The 19,947-nt window shown below is 38.7% G+C and overlaps 8 protein-coding genes across 8 annotated transcripts; 3 read left to right on the forward strand and 5 right to left on the reverse strand.

Moving 5' to 3' along the window:
• Window positions 1–260: 260 nt before the first annotated feature.
• Window positions 261–536, forward strand: BOL3 (Bol3p; the record flags this gene model as incomplete). The annotated part of the gene is made up of 1 exon (XM_022819120.1): window positions 261–536. One exon carries the CDS (start codon window positions 261–263, stop codon window positions 534–536), a length of 276 nt encoding a protein of 91 aa, XP_022675718.1.
• Window positions 537–856: 320 nt separating this feature from the next.
• On the reverse strand, window positions 857–3,067 carry PRT1 (translation initiation factor eIF3 core subunit b; the record flags this gene model as incomplete). Its single annotated transcript, XM_022819121.1, has 1 exon — window positions 857–3,067. One exon carries the CDS (start codon window positions 3,065–3,067, stop codon window positions 857–859), a length of 2,211 nt encoding a protein of 736 aa, XP_022675719.1.
• A 498-nt stretch (window positions 3,068–3,565) lies between these two features.
• SPC72 (gamma-tubulin complex subunit SPC72) lies at window positions 3,566–5,755 on the forward strand (the record flags this gene model as incomplete). Its single annotated transcript, XM_022819122.1, has 1 exon — window positions 3,566–5,755. One exon carries the CDS (start codon window positions 3,566–3,568, stop codon window positions 5,753–5,755), a length of 2,190 nt encoding a protein of 729 aa, XP_022675720.1.
• Window positions 5,756–5,895: 140 nt separating this feature from the next.
• On the reverse strand, window positions 5,896–6,755 carry PRE10 (proteasome core particle subunit alpha 7; the record flags this gene model as incomplete). The annotated part of the gene is made up of 2 exons (XM_022819123.1): window positions 5,896–6,688; window positions 6,739–6,755. 2 exons carry the CDS (start codon window positions 6,753–6,755, stop codon window positions 5,896–5,898), a joined length of 810 nt encoding a protein of 269 aa, XP_022675721.1.
• A 626-nt stretch (window positions 6,756–7,381) lies between these two features.
• On the forward strand, window positions 7,382–9,367 carry GEM1 (ERMES complex Ca(2+)-binding regulatory GTPase GEM1; the record flags this gene model as incomplete). The annotated part of the gene is made up of 1 exon (XM_022819124.1): window positions 7,382–9,367. The coding sequence occupies one exon, from the start codon at window positions 7,382–7,384 to the stop codon at window positions 9,365–9,367; it is 1,986 nt and encodes a 661-aa protein (XP_022675722.1).
• Window positions 9,368–9,401: 34 nt separating this feature from the next.
• On the reverse strand, window positions 9,402–12,479 carry OAF1 (Zn(II)2Cys6 transcription factor; the record flags this gene model as incomplete). Its single annotated transcript, XM_022819125.1, has 1 exon — window positions 9,402–12,479. The coding sequence occupies one exon, from the start codon at window positions 12,477–12,479 to the stop codon at window positions 9,402–9,404; it is 3,078 nt and encodes a 1,025-aa protein (XP_022675723.1).
• A 1,370-nt stretch (window positions 12,480–13,849) lies between these two features.
• On the reverse strand, window positions 13,850–16,618 carry OAF1 (Zn(II)2Cys6 transcription factor domain-containing protein; the record flags this gene model as incomplete). Its single annotated transcript, XM_022819126.1, has 1 exon — window positions 13,850–16,618. One exon carries the CDS (start codon window positions 16,616–16,618, stop codon window positions 13,850–13,852), a length of 2,769 nt encoding a protein of 922 aa, XP_022675724.1.
• A 555-nt stretch (window positions 16,619–17,173) lies between these two features.
• Window positions 17,174–19,714, reverse strand: OAF1 (fungal specific transcription factor domain-containing protein; the record flags this gene model as incomplete). The annotated part of the gene is made up of 1 exon (XM_022819127.1): window positions 17,174–19,714. The coding sequence occupies one exon, from the start codon at window positions 19,712–19,714 to the stop codon at window positions 17,174–17,176; it is 2,541 nt and encodes an 846-aa protein (XP_022675725.1).
• Window positions 19,715–19,947: the final 233 nt, after the last annotated feature.

Raw genomic sequence — 19,947 nt, forward strand, 5'->3', positions numbered from 1 at the left:
TTAAAGAATTATAATGCAATCGATGCTACTGTCTAAAAATCTTGAATCGTCTGGCCGACGCTATTTTTTTTTTTTTTTTGTTTTCCTTCTGGGTTAACTTTTCACATAATCAATCTTCATGGAGAAAATACTTAACAGTTACGTCTTAAAGATTCTATTTGAAATCATTTCAATGATCAAGTTAGTGGAGAAAAGAAGAGCTACGTATACTTTAATTCCATAATTTATCATTTGAAAATATTCAGTAACAGCCAAGAATAATGTTCCGTAACACATTATTAACGATAGGCCGTCGTTTGTATTCTTTAACTCCCGAGGAAAAGCTTATAACAGACAAATTGAGTAAAGAACTAAAGCCATCTTCAATTACAGTAAGTGACATTAGCGGTGGATGCGGGTCTATGTTCTCAATCGATGTTACAAGTGAAAAATTCCAGGGCCTTTCTATTGTCAAACAACACAAATTGGTTAATGATATTTTGAAGGATGATATCAAAAGATGGCACGGCTTACAACTCCGTACAAGAAAGGAATAGTTGATCGTTTGCGAGAACTCACTCAGAGTATGGTAATATCATGAACAAATTAATCTCAAGATCAGTCCTATTCATGTACATATTTTTATAATGGGACGATTAACTTTCGGAATCATTACCTCCATATCAACAACCTATCTATATAGTATGCATCACTATACGTTAAAATATATTCTTTGCTAAAAGGCTATAATTCATTAGCATATTATGGAAAATGTTTTCAAAATATAATTTACATCTATCTGACACGAATAATTCATATTCCCAACATGTACATAAATACATATATATACGTCGAGTTCAAAAGTTCAGTGACTCGATTATTCGAAAGATTCAACTTCTTCCTGAGTTTCTTCCAAGATCTCTTCCTTGACCTCTTCGACAGTGACATATTGAGATTCGTCAGACTTGTCTTGGACAAAGTTGTCAAAGATAGTGTAGTGATCTTCGGACTCCAATCTTTCTTTTGATTGTTCTCTGTATGCAACCCATTGGCTCAATTCTGCACGACGTTTCAAGATCAAATCTCTCAATGCACTGTCACTTTCCATGGCGTCTTGCTCTTCGAATTTAACGGACCATTGCTTCAAGTTCTTTCTTGCCTTCTTCTTATCAGCATTGGATAGTAAAGATTCTGGTCTTGGTCTCCATACGAAGTTTGTGAATTGGTCAACAATTTCCTTACGAACAGCTTCACCACAACAGTTGTAAACAGTGTAACCGTTTTCCAACTTGTGTTTAGCGTAACTGGACCAAGCGGCCAAGAATCTACCAGAGGTATCCCATTCCAAGTCTGTGAAGAATTGGTTGTCGATATGAGCGACCGCCTGTAACGAGGCCTTTACATCCTTGACTTCGTTCAAAGTCTTTTCACCGGTGTAGTCAAAGTCGTAGAAGTCTAATGAAGCCTTCTTAATGTCCTTACCGTTAACAATTGCACAAACAGCAACAAAACGGCCGGCAGGAGACCAAGAGATACAGTTAGAGTATTGTTGGTCAACGGTTTTAACCAACTTCCATTTGAGGGTATCTGGAAGAACATCGAGATCCTTGTCCTTGTCCTTCTTTTCTGGAGCGAAGAACTTGATGAAGTTCTTTGGATACATTGGGTTTTCGTCAATACCACCGTTATCCATCTTAGAGATTGTAACAAATCTATCACCCTTTGGTTCGAATGCAAGAGCCAATACACGGTCCTTCATCTCAATCTTCTCAACTGGAATTTCTGATTCGTTCAACTTACATATCTCCAAGTTAGTGAAGAAGGTCTTCTTAGATTTACTGTGACGATCGACTTGGAAGCAGATAAAGTCTGCTTGGTCATGCCAGTGAATGGAAACGTTCGAGACTTGAACCAAGTTGACAGTCTTCACGATTCTCTTGTTTGGTAATGTCATTAAGAAAGCTTTACACGATTGATTATTCGTTTCTGGGGTCCAGTATGCTAATAGAGTGGTTGGATCGCTCTTTCTCTTATTGTAGACTAGTTGAACACCCTTTGGAGCAAAGGAGAAATCTTGGATACCTTCAACCTTGTGAATCTTACCATCCAACAATTGGAAGTTGTTTTCAATTTCGTAAAGGGCCAAGGCGTTTGGACCAAGACGACCACAGTACTTGTCATCATATGAAAATCTAATTAGAGGCCATTCTAGCTTGGCATTTGGTGGAATACCGAAAGTCTTCAGTAGGTAACCAGTTGCAAGATCCCAAACACAGATTTGATGACCTTGGGACTCTGGACCGAATGGGGTGTTTTCATCAGGTTGTAGTGGAGTCATAGAAAATGTGACCAAGTACTTTTCAGTTGGGGAAACATCTAGACGAGAAACACCCGGATGGTAGAATCTCTTCAATCTTTCAAAGTTTGGACCACCCCAAGAGGTAACACCTTGGTCGTGGAAAGACAATAGATATGTACCCTTTGGAGAGAACTTGACGATGTGGTTGGACCAGTTCTTTCTGGCTTCGCAAACTGGATCTGGCTGATGAGCCAATCTGTTCCAGAACACACGTGTCATATCACCCTTTTGTAGCACGAATTGGTCTCTACCATCCTTGTTTTGCAACCAAGATCTTAAGAAGTCGGTTGGAGCAAAGTCTGGAACGGTTGGTTCTTCAAATTCAGTGCTGAAGTCATCGGAACCGTACTTCTCCATGTCATTCATACTGTTAACAAGCAAACGATGTTTGGCATCCAACTTCTTACCGTTGAATTGCTTGATAGCTTCTCTAGCAGCATTGATAGAGTCCATCTCGATAAACAAGTGACCTTTGGTCTTACCATTTTCAACTGGAATTTGCATATCCAAAACCTTACCAGCTTGGCTAAACAACTTGGTCAAAACCTTTTGTAAAACAGGAACCTTAGATTCCGGTGCTACTGGGGCACCATCAACAACCAAAAAGTTATCAAAGTTCACTCCATCATCGCTGACTTGGTATTCCTTTTCTAAATCAGAAAAGTCGATATCATCGACTGGAATATCTTCAATCTTCAATGATTCTAAAGCAGTTTCTAGCGAGGTCATTCTATAGCTTTTGATTTATTACTTTCGATGAGTGGAATAGTTTGGAAATCAACCAAAAACTCTTATATACAGCAATGAAAACTCTCTGTACATCCACTTTTGTTTTACATGCTATAATAGTTTCTGGCTCCGCTCTGTGTCTCACTACTGAACGAAAAAACTTTCACATCTTGGGCTGCCGGGATTTCTTCAATGTCGTGTTATACGGATTTGATTCAAATTCAATTTAATTTCCAAACACGTGACTGGTAATTCTTTTCCTCATTTCTTTCAGTGTGTGTCTGTTTTTTTTTTTTTTTGTGTTTACATCTTGAACCTCAGTTAGCTAACATGTAAATAATGAAATTATGCGCTCTACTCTCAGATATAGAACAGATCAACAAAAGGATACATACTCGATTTAAGTTGGTAAAAGGGAATTAAAAAAAACACAGCGAACCCACCACTGATAGGGGTTTGGAGATCTGAATAGGGTATTGAAAAATTTAGTAAATATATATGAGTGATTCCGATAGTGTGGCTACAGGAACCACGCTTCGAAGTAGTGCGGTTATGGAGAATGATTTGAGCGAAGGTATTCAGAAATTGAACATTGCTCTTGATTCCCTGGATGGGAACTCTGGTAGAAGTAAGGGAGTCCATACCGCAGGAGTGAGTTTAGAAGACTATTATGACGACGCAGAAACTGAAAACACGACTTCTGAGACGGATACAGGACTAAGTGGGATGGATATTTTCCAGTATATCGATAGCGATACAAGATGGTCGAAGGATGATGCAATTTTAGCCAGAACAGGCCAACAAAGAAAGAAGACACATATATCAGGCTCTCTCAAGCTACCTGTTCTCGGTGACTCCAGTTCAATAGGCACTGAAATAGAGACTTTGAAGAGGCAAGTGGTTCAGTATAGAATTAAAATCAAAGCATTGACGGAAATAGTGAAGCAGATCAACCTGAGAAGTAACGATGATACCCCTCTCATCAAGTATATTAGTGCTGTTGATGGCGCTAATAATAATGTACCCACTGCCGTTAACTCGGAAACGGCAACAAAAATGGCGTCCCTTCAAGCCGAAAACAAGAAGTTAACAGATAATTTAGAGGAGAAAAACAAGAAATTGATCAAGCTTAAAGAAGAACTAGTACGAAATAAAACGGATTACGAGACCATGTTAGAAGAGGTTAACGACTATTTACAGCACAATGAGAATATATCTGAAAATGTAAATGAAATTTTAAGGTTCTTACTTGAAAATATTGACTTAACCGCTGAAGAAAGAGACAACCTTGTGAAGGCCACAAGCTTTGAATCAAACTTCATAGATATCAAAATCAAAGCGTTATCCGTCAATGTAGACAAAATTGTCAGTGAACTAAAATCTTTGAAAGAAAAAACATCTACTACGCCCAATGATGAACCCTCAGAATCAAGAAGTCTATCTATGACAAACAATAGCAATTTAGATACGACAGAAATGCTAGATTCAAGAATAGAGTCGATAATTGAAACAATGCATGAAAAATACCATAGCTTTTTACAATCTATCCAGCATAAGCTAGATAAGAACACTTTTCTTGAGAACGCTTTGAAGGAAAAAATGCAACAACAAAAGATAATTCTCGAGTCTATCTCTCACATGGAACCAGAGTTACCACCGAATAATAATCAGAAATCTCTGGAACTTCAACGATCTGGATCAGATTTCTTCTCAAGTATAGATGACTTGAGTAAAAGGGCTAGTATGGACTTATCTAAGTCATATCAAGACCATGTAGATGCTCTGAATAACATGCTCCAAAGTTATAAACAAGAAATCGAAGATAAAGACAAGGAATTAAAAGAGCTACGGTCACAACTGCGTTATTCATACCAAAATACCACAGAGCTTGATCTGGTGAATAAGATTAAAGAGCAGAGTCTAACACTGGAAGAAAACAGCGCAAGATGGCATAGACAAGTGTTGGATTATGATGAGAAAATTGCAACTTTGCAGAAAGAGAAGCATGCCCTTTCGGAGGAGTGTAATCGTGTAAGAAAAGAGCTTCAAGAGTTTCAAGAGCAATCGTCTAAAGAGGTCGCAGATTTACGTAAGAAGCTCAACGTAGCCATGAGAAAATCATCATATTATTTGGATGATAACCAGGCCCTACAAGAACAGTTGGAAGAACTGGGAAACGAATATCATGCTTTACATGAAGATAATATAAGACTGAGAGAACTCGTCGGTAAATCCACCGAAATGGGCCACCAAAGTAATCAACTTCTAATAATGAAATCTAACTTGCTAGATCATTTAAAAGCAATCTTTGACTCATTTGAAAGAGTCTTACAGAAGGATTCTGTCGAGCAAGCTTTCACCAAGATACAACATCTTGAACAATTGGACTCTTCAAAGTATTTCAAAAAGACAATTGTGAAGCTAGATTCCGTTTTCTTCTTCCTTGAAAGAGCAGTGAATTCAATAGTGACGGAACACGTAGAACTTCTCCTGAAAGAAAAAGATTGGCCAGATAATGAATACGATGAGAGTACCAATAAACAAAATAAATTGAAGATTGAAGAGCTAAGGAAAAAATGGATTGGCGAAAGAGAGAGGAGGAAATTGGAATCAGAAGCAGCAACAAACCGTATTAATATGCTACAGTTAGAGAATGAAAAACTGCGTGAGCAACTCGGAATTCACTGAAAAGGAATAATTAGATACGAATTATTTTGATTCTATATAAATCATCGTAATATAAACTTACAAGATTCATTTAAGCTATTTTAACCCCATGTACTTGTTGATAATTCACTGGTTCCTCTTTTCTCGTTCTGGCAATCAAATTAAGAAATTTCGATGTCACCATCTTCGTCCTTTTTTTCCTTGGTTTCTTCGTCAGCAGAGTCATCGTCACTATCACTATCACTGTCGTCTCCTAGTTCTTTCTTTGCATATTCTACAGCTTCATCGAATAGGTCTTTTGGAACCTCTTTATGCAACCCGTTGGTCTCCGAAAGTGAGCACCAACTGAGTTCCAATTCGAAATCTTTTTCTTTGTTGTCCTCGTGAGCTGCATATATGATTCTTGCTGCCTCCTTTACAGCTTCTCTTGCGGTTAGTTCTGATTCCCCATTAGATAATTTTTCCAATTCTGCTTTAGCCGATTGTCTACCCTTACCAGTGGCCGCGCACTTGTAACCCCAATAGGCTCCACTTGGTTCCAGCATGTATAAGTGAGCGCCGTCAGAATCCACACCACCAAAGATGGCAGTCACACCAAACGGTCTGACACTGTTGTATAACGTATGCGCTTGAACATATTGTCCAACCCGGTCCGCAAATGCAGGAACTGGGATAGGCGTGCTGTATAGTTTCTTAAAGCTTGCTGCTTCTTCACGGCCCCTGTTAACTAAATGTCTTCCATCTGGCATCAATCCAGAGTAAACACATCCAATGTGACGATCCACGGTTTGAATTTTCTTGTTTTTTCCAGGCACCAGAAGCTTTGAAGTTATTAGCTTCTCAACAGCTAGTACAATACCATCTTTGCATTTTATACCCAGTGATGTGGATCCATTTTCAACGGCTTTAACAGCATATTCAACTTGGAAATTTCTACCATCTGGAGAAAAAACACTATTGGAAAGATCGTATCCAGTACCGATTGATGTCTGTAATTAATATACATCCAACACTTAAACATTGGAAAGTAATAATCTCTGTTAGTATTCAATTCAAACCTATCTAATGCATTAGGATCTAACCAAAATAATTATCCTTCAAAATTAAAATTAAGTATAAAACATACCATTTTCCCTATATATTAGTCACTTCCTTGCTCAGCAGAATTTCAATTATTATAATATTCACTCTAGATCTTCTATGAGTAGCAATTGGTCAAATTTAAGCGACCTTTAGTAAGTCCTTTCCTCCTTACCAATGGTAGTGGGATACTTTCTAAGTTAAAAGAACCTTGAAAGCTCTGATTTTTTGTTTCTCATATTTCGCCACCGTCTGAGGTTACCCGCTCATTCTATTCGAACCTTGTCTCGTCCTTTTTCCGTTTATTCTCTCTTTTGGTTTTTTTTTTGTTATAGAAATCGTTCCAATATTGTACACTAATAATGCACTGTAAGTGTAGGTTATGTATAATATTATATTTTTATTATACAAGATATATGATAATCAACTCTAATGAATAAATGATCAACAAACCATTTTTCGTCTCCGTACGGTTGGTTCATAGAGCTATAAATTAAAAGTAATAGACGATATACGCATAACTAATTTAATGTTTTGAAGGTGTTTAGATGCTGATTTTCAATAAAAATGACAAAGAATAGAATTCGAATAGTAGTGTGCGGTGATAATGGTGTTGGAAAGACCAGCTTGATAGCCTGTTTGGTGAAAGATCAGTTTCTTCCTTGGTTACAGGATGTTCTGCCCCCGATTACAATCCCAAAGGACTTTTCGAGCAGTCGTTACTCACCAGAAAATACAGTTGTTGTTGATACGACAAATTCGGACTTGGTTACGCTGCATAAGGAATTAAAGAATGCAGATGTTATCTGGTTAGTGTATTGTGATCATGATTCATATGAGCGAATTGCTCTTTATTGGATGATGATGTTCAGATCTTTAGGTGTCAATTTACCTGTTGTCCTTTGTAGAAATAAATGTGACGATGAAGCAGAAATGTTACTTTCAAGCTCAAACTATATGGATTCAGATGACGATCAACTAGATAACAAGATAGAAGATGAAGAATTTATTCCTATTTTGAGAGAATTTAAAGAGGTTGAAACGTGTATTAAAACTAGTGCGAAGTTCAAAGTGAACGTAAACCAGGCGTTTTACCTTTGTCAAAGAACAATCACTAATCCAGTGGCTCCATTATTTGATGCCAGGATTGGTGAATTGAAACCCTTAGGCGTATTAGCCTTGAAAAGAGTTTTCATGCTTTCAGATATGGATCAAGATGGGTTTTTAAATGATGATGAAATTACTAAACTTCAGAAAAAATGTTTTTCAAAGACCATTGATGTTAATGAGCTACAGTTCCTCAAGGATACGTTAATTAATATATCGTCACCAAATCAGGAATATGAGGACTATGTGTTGTATGTGCCAGGTAGAGGATTCACCAAAGATGGGTTTTTAGTTTTGAATAAAATATATGCGGAGAAGGGACGCCATGAAACTACGTGGAGTATTCTAAGAGCTTTCCACTACACAGATACATTAACTATAAATGAAAAAATACTGCATCCTAAACTTGATATCCCACAAAGTTCAAGTGTAGAACTAAGTCCTCTTGGGTACAGGTTTTTTGTTGATATGTTTTTGAAATATGATAGGGATAACGATGGTGGTTTGAATAATGATGAATTACATTTGCTGTTTAAGACTACTCCAGGACTGCCACGGCTTTGGATAGAAACAAATTTTCCGTTTTCCACAGTTGTAAACAATTCAGCCTGTATTACATTGCAAGGTTGGTTGGCCTTATGGTCTATGACAACATTCATAGATTATTCAGTAACAACCGAATATCTTGTGTACTTAGGATTTGATAAAGATGCAAAAGATGCAATACAAATTACGAAACCGAGAAAAAAGAGAAGAAGGAATGGAGTATTTTACAGAGCTCCGGTCACTGATCGTAAGGTTTTAAATTGCTTCATTTTGGGGAAAGGTAATAGTGGCAAAAGCTCCCTCTTAGAATCTTTCTTAGGAAGAAGCTTTTCGGAAGCATACTCTCCAACTATACGGCCAAAAGTAGCCGTTAACAGTTTAGAGCTTAAAGGTGGAAAGCAATACTATCTTATTTTACAGGAGCTAGGAGAGCAAGAGACACCGATCCTGGAAAATAGAGATAAAATGAATGAATGCGATGTCCTATGTCTATGTTACGATTCTAGTGATCCAGAGTCTTTTTCGTATATCGTGAATTTAATTAATAAATTCGGATATCTTAAAGAATTACCCATAGTATTTGTGGCGCTCAAGGCTGATTTGGATAAACAGCAGCAAAGATGTAGTATTCAACCCGATGATTTCGCAGATCAATTGTTTATCGATCACCCCTTGCATATATCTTCGACATGGCCTAGTTCTCTTAATGAATTATTTATCAAGCTAACGGAAACAGCATTAGAACCTATAACAAGCACAGCAGGACTAGGTCCAGCCGTTTTAACAAAAGACATTGATTATCGACAAAGTGTCGTTGCCATCAGTTCTGTAATCGGTTTTGCTTCGTTATTCACTTTTACGGCATTAAAGATATATAGTAGTTTTAAAAATAACAATTAAACGGTGTAGATTACATTTATTTGAATAAAAAGTATTATTCTGAGGGACCAAGTAAGAAATCATAATCAAATAGATCGAATGCAGTGCCATCAAACAAAGTTGTCATATTATAGGCATCTATTAGGTCGGTATCATGAGTTGTTGGATGTCCCGTTTGAAGTGGGAAAGTTGACAGCCTTTCAGATGTATCGTGATGCGAGACTTTGTCTAATGTAGACAAAGTGCCATTTTCATAATTATTGATTGGTTCTTCATTTGATGTATTGTTGGGTGAGATCTGCAAAGCTTCCATTACTGCTAAGATTTCTTGGAACCTTTCATTACTAGCCACAGAAATTCTATTACCCTTATCCAAAGCTAACATCACGGCCTGCTTATCATTTATGTCGACACCAGTACCCATGTAAACTTCTTTTCTGACTTTTGGTGAAAAGGATAAATCGAATACTCTGTTCAAGACGCCCAGGATATCTTGTTTTTTGATAATCTGGAGTACATAATCGAAGAAAATTGACATCTTGAAAGCAGAAAAATAGGTGAATCTTAGTCTTTTTGTTATTAAAGAAAGCAAAGTTTGCATTGCGGTTTCCAGTCCCTTTTTGATAGCAGTGACGGTTGCTAATTTTTCTTCGTTTTCTTTCATTTCTTTAGGGATATAACTTGTTGGTTCGTATAATCCTTTTCTGTCAACAGTTCTTTTCACAAGGCAGTATTCTGTATGTGTGACTCGAATTAACATACCCAAAAATGTTAAAAGAACAGAAGAGAGACAGACTTCACAGATCTTATCGGTAGCATATCTCATATAAGGTGATATTGCAGAGTCATAATCACCACTTAAGTAACTTTGATATAGTTTGAGAAGCTCCAAAAGAGACCTAAAGGATTCGATGAAATATTTTACAAAGTAAGGTGTGTAGTCATGAGCAGTTTCACTTAACCTGTTTTCAAAGTGGGCCATTAGACATGTAGTGATTCTTAGCATAGCCATCCTAGCAATCAATTGTGATTGGAAGCTTAATGCATTTTCAATATACAGAAAATTAACGGGAATTTGTTTGTTACCTTTCAAATTAAGATTGAATGTTTTAGAATTTGTGGCACCATTGATTAAGTTGTCAAGTGGAAATTCTTCATCCAGCATAGTTTTCACTTTTTCCAACCATGCATCAAGATCGTAAAGAGTCATATATGTATCCAAGTTCATAGTAACAGCATCTGTTTCAGAGAGTAACAGAAATAGTTGATGTCTTTTTATAGTCCAGCTGTTCATGTTAAGTGAGAATAAATCCGATGAGTCTGGATTCCCAAAGTCTTGGAACCAAAGGGATTTTGAAGAATCATCACTTATAGAGAATCCAGTTGGCGAAATGTGTGAGTTTTGATGGTACCTTGCCTTCAAAGTCGTTTCATGGCGGCACATTATAAAGATACAAAGCCATAGACGCTTTCTTAGTCTTATAATTCTTGGATCACAAATGGTTGGATCGTTTAATATCTTATAATGAGATGGATCCCGATGTAGACCGATATTAATAGCCAGGTTACTTACAAGAGATATGAGCGCGTCCGTTGGTTGACCGAGATAGCAGTCACCTTCTTCAGAGGTGAACACATATACTGCCCAATGATACATTAAAGCTATGATACCGTCTTCTGTAGTCCAACTTAATAGATTAACACTAGAAATACATTCTTGAGAGAGCATGATAAGGGTTGAAGTCATTGGGCTTGTAGTTAACACCTTTAGCGTTGCGGCATCGAATACCGGAACTCTGGAAGTGTTGAAAGTGAAAATCATGCACAAGTAACTAATTCTCAACACGTTAATAAGAGTTGCAATTAAGCATATCTTTGATCTGATATTTCTAGTACCTAGTGTAATAATGACGTTTTTACCGTCCGTTCCATCATTGGGCGACAAAAGTTCTTTAAGACCTTCCTCAAAGAGTTCGATATCTAGGAAAGGGATATTTGGATAGATGTATTCATAAAAGTGAGATTTATAAATCTCCATGTCATCCAAAGTGGGCAACGCCTTTTCCAAGTTTTCCTTTAATTGGCTAAGTTCTGGAGACATACGCCCACGAGAGCAGGAATCCTCGATATGTTTATTTTCCAGTTTTGCCTTCATCAAAGATATAAAGAGGGAAGAATGTTCCTTCTTTTCGTCTTGTTCTCCCATGATTCTATTAGTGAATTCGATGACTTTTTGCTTCTCGATTTCGGTTTCACAAAGTTGTATCATAGAGTCCCTGAGGAATATGGCGTTCTGCTTGAACTGGGTCTCGGACTTATGGAAGGGGTTTGTATCATCCGTCGGTAGTGAATGGATCAATGCGTTTTTTGATGCACTAGAGAAAATGGAAGCGCCAAAAAGGGATAATAGCTTATCTCTATAAACATGAGCGAATGCCGAGATTGGCTTTACATCGCGTTTCATGGAATACTTCATAGTGATCTGAGGGAACTCTCTGTAAAAATTTAGCTGCATCTCCTGTGGATCGGGAACCATCGAGGAGCTTCTTTTCACAGTCATTGGTTTAGGGCTGAGTGCCGATACATCTGCAAGTAGCGAAATGCCGTCCACACTCTTTTCCTTCTTGTTCTTATCATAGTTATTATTAGTGGATGAGTTGTTACTGTTGCTTCCGTTGCTAATGTTGTTCGTGGCTACAGTATCGGTCTCCGAGATGTTTGGACTTCCCATATTAGAACCCTGCATCTCTTCAGCTTTCCGTTTCCAGTACTCTACTTCACCAGTGAGTCTCTTGATAATAGCATCCTTTGAGGGCACCCTTGGTGGTTTCTGTTGTTCCACGTCGTATACACACTTGAGATAGTACTTGACGCATCGGCCACAGCGCGGTTTTTCCCTATCGCACTTGGTCTTATTTTTTCTGCATGCTTGGCACACAAACGATAGCCGCTGTCTCTTAGCAACCCCAGACGAGCCATTTTCATTGTTCTCGTTTGATCTCTTGTCCATATTATCATTGGCTCTTTTGTCTGCAGCAGCAGCAGCAGCAGCGGTTCGGGCGGTTCCTCCGTTTGTTGATCCAGCCTGAGCTCCGGCTATATTCCCTGATGTCGAAGTTGTTCCGCTAGGCATTAAAAGTCGTGATTTTAGGTATGTATGTATGGGTCCGAAACTTTAAACTTTACCCCCTTAGATAGTGATTAATATTTGCAGTTGAATTGGTATAATACGTGTGTTTAATAATAATTATAATAGTGATTCCTCTTTTCACACGCATACACACACTTTCTCTGTCGCTCTCTTTAGTTCGTCAATTCTATATTTTTCAGGGACGGGTGTTTGTCTAGGCAGAGGGCAGGGGCGTGTGGGGGTTCGAACTGCAGACTTGTTCCGCTATATTGAAATAACAAGACAAGATCTTCTTTTTTTTCCTATTAGACGCGCGAGTGACAACTAAACCCCGACAGAGACGCGCAACTAATCCCACCTACATCTTCCTTTATATACCATCTTGCTTATACCCCCAAGCATTGGAAAACCCATAACTTTTACACGGGGCACGAACGACTCATAGTCCAGAAAAAATTAGAATCAGAAAAAAAACAAAAAAAAAAAACAACCATATAATTTGGAAAAAACCGGTTTTGGGAAAGTAAAGTAAAAAGTGCGGTCGTCACTGTGCGAGAGAGAGGAATACTCTGGTGGTCACTCAGACCACTCCGTACAAAGTGCTAGTGGTAGTGCGCGAATTTCCCACACGACTTGCTACGCTCACAACAGGACGATGGGGGCAGGCCTGGATCAGCCTCTGGGCAGATTCTCGGCGCTAGAGCCTAAACACTGTGCTGGTACAGGGTATTTAGAGGGCCAACGATGGATTTCAAGCGCGTGCCATCGGATTATCCCCAAACGGCGTTAACCTCACATCGAAGGGGTGCCTTTACGTACGAGGTAGGTAGGGTACAGGGCAGTGAGCGCTAGGGATTGCGAGGGGTTCCATGAAAAGAGGGCATACGCAAAGATGCATGGCATGGCATGGCATGGCATTATGTCAGAGCACGTCCGTAGTACCAGTATATCCAGTAATGCCGGGAGGAAGAAGGAAAACAAATTCAAAGCGTATACAGAATCTGACTAGTTTAACTAGCTGCTTGTCAATAAGGTATGTAGCTAGCATATACGTACACACAAGCAAGCGCGCACCCTTTATAGGTTCCTTCCTTCCAAGACGAGAACTTTCGGGATTCCGGAATGAAAGAAGGTCCGTTCCACGGAAAGAACCGGGACACGCGTACAGTAGAATATAATACATACACAGCCATTCACACTGACACATGTGTAGCCATTACATGTGAAGCCATATCCGTAGTAGCCACCACAGAGGTATTAGCCACAGGCATGCTTATTATAGGCGTGCTGCTGCTGTGCTACACTACCCCTCACCGCTTTTGATTGATTCCACCACAGGCATTGTTGTTTGGTGCCCAAGAACAATCGTGCCGCTATCGACCTTGTACACCAATCAGAGTGTGAGAAGCTTGCAGCAAAGCGTTTTGCGAAAAGCCAAGAGATCGCATTAGGCTGGCGGTTTCTTCCAAGAACTTCTCGTCAATGACGGAGAAGAACTGTGCATTTTCCAGTTTCGTTATCATTTCCTGCGGACGGTCTACGTTGAGCCCTAGAGTGTGCGTGAAAAGTTGTTTCATGTCTTCGTGCTGATCCCCGAAAACGTTGTTCCGCGGCTCTAGAGCATAGTAGACCATGTCCATGAGCCCCTCGGACATGTCGAGTTTTATTACTGCGTCAAGGAAAAGAAGAGTCCTGAAGGTGCAAAAGTTCTTGTACTGGAAGGATGCGCTCATGGCATCTGCGAGGCGCCTAATCGCGTAAAACGTGTCCTTGCGCAACTGTGACAAGAGTTTAAGCCGCTTTTTAAGGGCTGATACGTCGATTTCTATGTCTACGTCTACGTCGTTCATGGGTATGGTGCGGCTGGCGCTAAAAGTGTCGATATTCTGAGCAATGCCGACTTCGGCATGCGCCAAGCGCATCCCAAAGCCTAATAACGAGTATAATATAGTGGGGAAGATGGTCTCAATGCTCAGCTTGCACTTCTCCATATTGGACCCGTCCGTTAATACCCGATCAAAGACACCTTCCAAGATCTGCAACGAGAGTTTGGCAAGCTCCAGCGTGTGGCGTGTAGCTTCTAGCAAATAACGTTTGTAATGAACAAGGTTCTCGACGTTTCCCATAGCGCACGAATCTTCGAAATACAAAAACAAGGATTTGAAGAGATGGATCATCAGATTTCTCACTAGTATGTGCATCTGTATGTTATGGTACGAGTCAATGACGTCGCACACGATTGAGTTGGGATTGGAATTGGAACTGAAACTGGAGTTTGAGTTTGTGTTGGAGCTGGAGCTGGAGCTAGTAATACTACTGGGGCTGCAGTCGTTTCTGCTTCTCCCTCCGTCCTTCGCCGAAACCCCTCTTCCCTCGTTATGCGATAAAACCACATTAAATGATTTTGGCCCACCTATATAGTCAAAATCCATGGAAAAGTTTAGGTTAAGTGCATCTAGCACAGAACGGGTGGTAAAATCTATTTCGCTTAACGACAATCCAGCCGCATCCTTCTTTACAAGTTTCTCAAAGTCCATGAGCAATACCAACATCTTGTAGTTCTTGAATAACACACTGTGAATCTTTAACTCGAATGGGTCCACTTCTTCTCCCATTGATCGTCTTACAAGCCCCATATACTCATCACGACCCCCATTCAACCGCAAAAAGTTTTTAGCATCGTCCCATATGCTGCTAGAAAAGTTCCCCATCAACAACCCGGAGTAGACACTCGTTATTATCACGTTGAGGCTTAGTTTTCGGCGAAAGTTTTGCAAGCGATACCCCACAGATGGATACTGCTGGTACTCTTGGAATTGAGACGGATCTCTTGATAATCCATTGTCAATGGCCAAATTAGAAAGCATCTCTGTCACCATGTCAGTTGCTCGACCAAAAACACCATCCACATCACCATTTCCAACACAAAAGAAAACCCAAATGAATAGTAGACATGATATCTGTACTTCATTCGTTCCATCGAATACACACATCTTAGCCAAGCAAATCTCAGCAAAAACAATGCACTGATCGGATACTTGGTTCTGTTTGAGAAAATCGGAACTGCAAAACTCAGCATTGTAGTCGGTATCAATAACAGATTGCAAAGAATAGTAAGAGAGTTTCAAGATCAATAGAAGTAGCGCAACGTTAGAAAGTTTGTATCTGAAATTTGACGTTCCCATGCTAAATTTTAATCGATTCGGCCTTTCAGGGTCCTGTACCAAAATTTCGTTTAATGCAGATTCAAATAGCTTTATATCGAAATATGGATATATGTGATATAGTCGCAGATAGAAATAGCGCTTGTAGAGTAATAAGGCGTTTTTGTTCGGTAACAATGCATTTGCATCTGAAATAAGTTGTTCTAGATGAGGAGGATACTCGCCATTAGGTTTTTTCGAATCTCCGATCTTGCATCTAAAAAACACATTGCTGAACATGGTCACGAAAAATGCCGTCCGGTAATTAATTAACACTTCTCTTCCAGTTAAAAGTCTATCTGTGAAATCTTGGATACGGTTACATTGTGTTTCTGTAGTGAACCTCATTAATAGACTTTGTCGTAAATGCAGTACTCTATCAATATATTTTGGATTGTCGTTATCCAGATTGAATGTCAAATATGGAGAAACATTTCGAAGAAGCTCTTCTTTAGGCGTGGATGCAACAAATGTTCCCAACAGGGTTGCTAAGAAGCAGTCATGTTTGATTTGTGCCATATTGGTGAACACTTTAAGCTCATTGAAACGTGAATCCTGATAAAAAAGCTGAGGGTGAAAATTTGCTAAGTTTATTATATGATCCTTTGCAATTTTATTACCCCTTCTTTCAATATCCACAGGGTTTTCATGATTATTGGCTGTTGTTCCTTGCTTCTTCTCCATTAGTTTCGCTTTCGCAAAATATTTCCAATATTCGAGTTCTTTCTGTAAACGAGCTAATGTTGCATCTTTATTAGGCTTCCTGGGCAAAGTCTGATACTCTAAGTCGTAAACACAAGGTTTGTTTAACCTATCACACCTCCCACATACAGGTTTCTTCCGATCGCATTTTGTCTTACTTTTCCTGCATAACTGGCAAACAAATGATAGCTTATAACGTTTTCTAGTCTTAAAGGCGGCCTCCTGTGTAGAGTCCATTAACTTTCAGTGAAAAATTAATATGTGCATGTATCAATGTTTAAAACTAAGTGGATGATTTTATGTATAAAGTAGTTTCTACCCAAACATTTACCGGATTTCTCTATTTAAACTATCGGATGCAGAGAGAGCTGACAGGTATACTATAAATGTCATGGGTAAACATTGAAGTACAGCAACGTATGAGATGATGATAATGCTGATGATAATGCTAAGCAAAATAAAATAGTAATTTTATATTACGTATGTTAAACTATTTTTTGACGGGACTTGATCACGTGGAGTTAAACACATAATGTTCGATATCTGACACATTGTATAACTTCTTTAGAGAGCATAGACAAGGTAACGCTTAGAGACAATCTTAAGAAGTAATGCGGCTAATGATTTCTTAAGTTAAAACAGATAGAAATTAAAATGTTCTTATTATGCTGAAAATGATATACTTTTTGTATTATACGCTAACTGGTGATGGACCTCATTTATATTTCTCGAATTTAAATCTTTTGTGACATGCATCTTGTCCATACACTGTAAACATCGTCGGGCAGATCCTCATTCCGGAAAATTTGTATTGCCAAATACTATATCAAAATCTGCGGAAACACCAGCAAGTTCAAGGCTAAATTGGTTTACCATTGTATCAGTTGTTGTTGCTGTATATGCAAATAGATTTTGAGGCATTACGGATGAATTTTCAGGCTCGCTTGTTTCGTCAACAAAAGTGGATACTGTATCAACCAATATTTGCAGGTCTTTCTCGCCTAACCGTATAAGCTCATTTGCATCAAGTAGCATACTTTCTTTTTCTTCGACACTCAGAAGGTGAAAATTTCCCTCTGTGAATGTTCCGTCATGAATGCCGCTATCTGATAATAGTATATCTCTCATCAAAAATCTTCTGCCATCTTGTTTGAGGAAATGCATTGTGCAATCGCCTATCAAAGCGTACCTAAACCCTGACATGTAATTATAGCGTAGTTCTTCCGAGGAATTTGAGTGTACTTCCTCGAGTATTGATAAGAGCTTTGTGCGTAATATAATATACTGGCGCCTTTGTATGTTTACTTTATTTCCTTCTGGTTGTGCGAGATGATCTTCATACAAAAAGGATTGCTGATTGGACCTTCTCTTTGAAAGGCCTATCATGTGATCAACCTTGAGTATATGTGAAACTAATTGAAGGGCACACCTTGATAAGTAAACTTGAGAGGCTCTGTTAGTGTAGAACTTCCCTGTAGTATCAATGTTTTCAGTGTATCTGACATTAAAATATTGGCTCAAGTATTTCACTCCTTCACAAATATTTGAGAATACTCTTTCGCAGTATAGAAGCACTCTGTCAAGGATATAAGAATCCTGATTCTTTAGAGAATTGAAGTATTGGACCATCATGCCACATAGGGTAAGTTGAGAGTTTCGAGCTACTATCTGTCTTTCCACCGCAAGTATGCGCTCAATATCATCGATATTATAAGTGATACCGATGGTTGGGTTGTGTACCCATCTTTCTGTACCCTCTGTAGTCTTCTTGAACTCCGGGTCTATATAGATGCTTATCTCTTGATACAGTTTTTCCACCTGTGTTAGAGTTAAATAACTATCCGTACTTCTCAAAAGTTCATCCATCGGTTTGAAAACAGCACAGAATTGCGCAAACTTATAAACTAAACCTAGTATCTCCAACTCTGCTTCATTAGGTTTTACCATATCCTTTTTATAAAGTGAAGAGTACAAGGTCCAGCCATTGTCTCTGTCGGTAATTCCAGGAATTGCTGCAAGATTAGCAGAATTCTTTTGTGCGCTTTTTCCTTTCACTGTAACCTCGAATCTTGACATGAAACAGTAGCACATCCAGAGACGTCGTCTATAGTTTTTGTACCTAGGGTCTATTTTCATGTTACCAGTTGGTTTTAAGAAGTTTGAGGGATCTCGATCAAGTCCTAAATCTAGCACCAAGGGCCCAACCAAACTAACAACGCCTTCTGTTGTAGAATCATTGTAAATGCTACAGCAATCTGGATTGTGGGCTAAAATTGACCACAAAAGCATATGCCAAGTAATTATTTCTTCAGTTCTAGACTGATAGACATTTAAGATCGACAATAATTCTGCCGATATATATGTCAAGTTCTCATGGGATTTCGACAAGCTTTGGATCCATGCGCGTTCATCATCATACTTGTGATGAACATCGTCCTGCATCGATCGATGGTCGAAGAGCCTTAACTTTAAATGAGATATTGAAAGCTGAAGCAATAGAAACAGAATAGCGATATTAAAGAGCTTCAACTTAATGTTTGTAGTTCCGAGATTTAGAACAATTCTTTCTATATTATTCCGATCAGCTTCAAGTACGGAAGTGATAAGTTCTTCGAATAAATCAATATCCAAACATGGAAACATAGGATAGATATGTTGATAGTAATTGTTTAAGAGCAATCGTATAGTAGATAGTGACGGTAGCTCATTTTGTATTCGTGAAATGTAAGTTAACAATAAAGGAGAATATTGTCCGTATAAGCACTTGTCTTCGATGAATTTTGGAGATGACATTGTATTTAAAAGATTCATGAATACTTCGTTATTTCTAGTATCCATATTTGGTTGGTAATTTTGAGTTATTATCTGTTCAATAAATTCGTTTACCTTCTCTTTCTTTGAAGCACTTAATTTCTCAAACGCAGACTCGTTCAATTTTAGAATCTTTAGAATGGACGAGGCGTCAAGGTCTTGTTGCGGTTCCGTATCAACTTGGAAATTACCCCTGAGACCTTTACGGTATGGAGTTTGAAACACAAACTTGACAAATAGTGAGACGTATGGGTCGGCAAACAACAGGTAATTCACCGAAAAAGGGTTTATGTCCTGCCTAATGCAACCCTTACTAATGAGACGTGGATATACTTCGTAAAAGTTGAGTTTAATGCTATTAGCCCTTGGATCATTATCATCCGTCAAAAATTTAGTGAGAGAATAAATTGACGCCTTACGTGTATCTTGCTCATATTCCGATTCAGTCTCTATACCCAGTGCAACATTTCTCCAATATGTAACCTCTTTTTCTAATTCCTTAATAGCAGCGTGAGAACCCATCTTCGATTACTCTGTTGATCCAATGAATCGCAAGTTTACGAAGTAATGAAAAGTACCAAATCAGTGCACAGTATCAATAAACGATCACCGGTGATACTTTCGCCACCAGCATACGGCACCGGGATTCCACACACCCACAGGTTATAACAATTCGTTTTTACCGTACCGGGTTTTGCATTTACGTGAAATGATCCAGCATTAAGATTTTAACAATGAAAATGGAACGCATTTAT

The sequence above is a fragment of the Kluyveromyces marxianus genome, chromosome 3, assembly GCF_001417885.1.
Source record: "Kluyveromyces marxianus DMKU3-1042 DNA, complete genome, chromosome 3".
In the NCBI taxonomy this organism is placed as follows: Eukaryota; Fungi; Ascomycota; class Saccharomycetes; order Saccharomycetales; family Saccharomycetaceae; genus Kluyveromyces; species Kluyveromyces marxianus.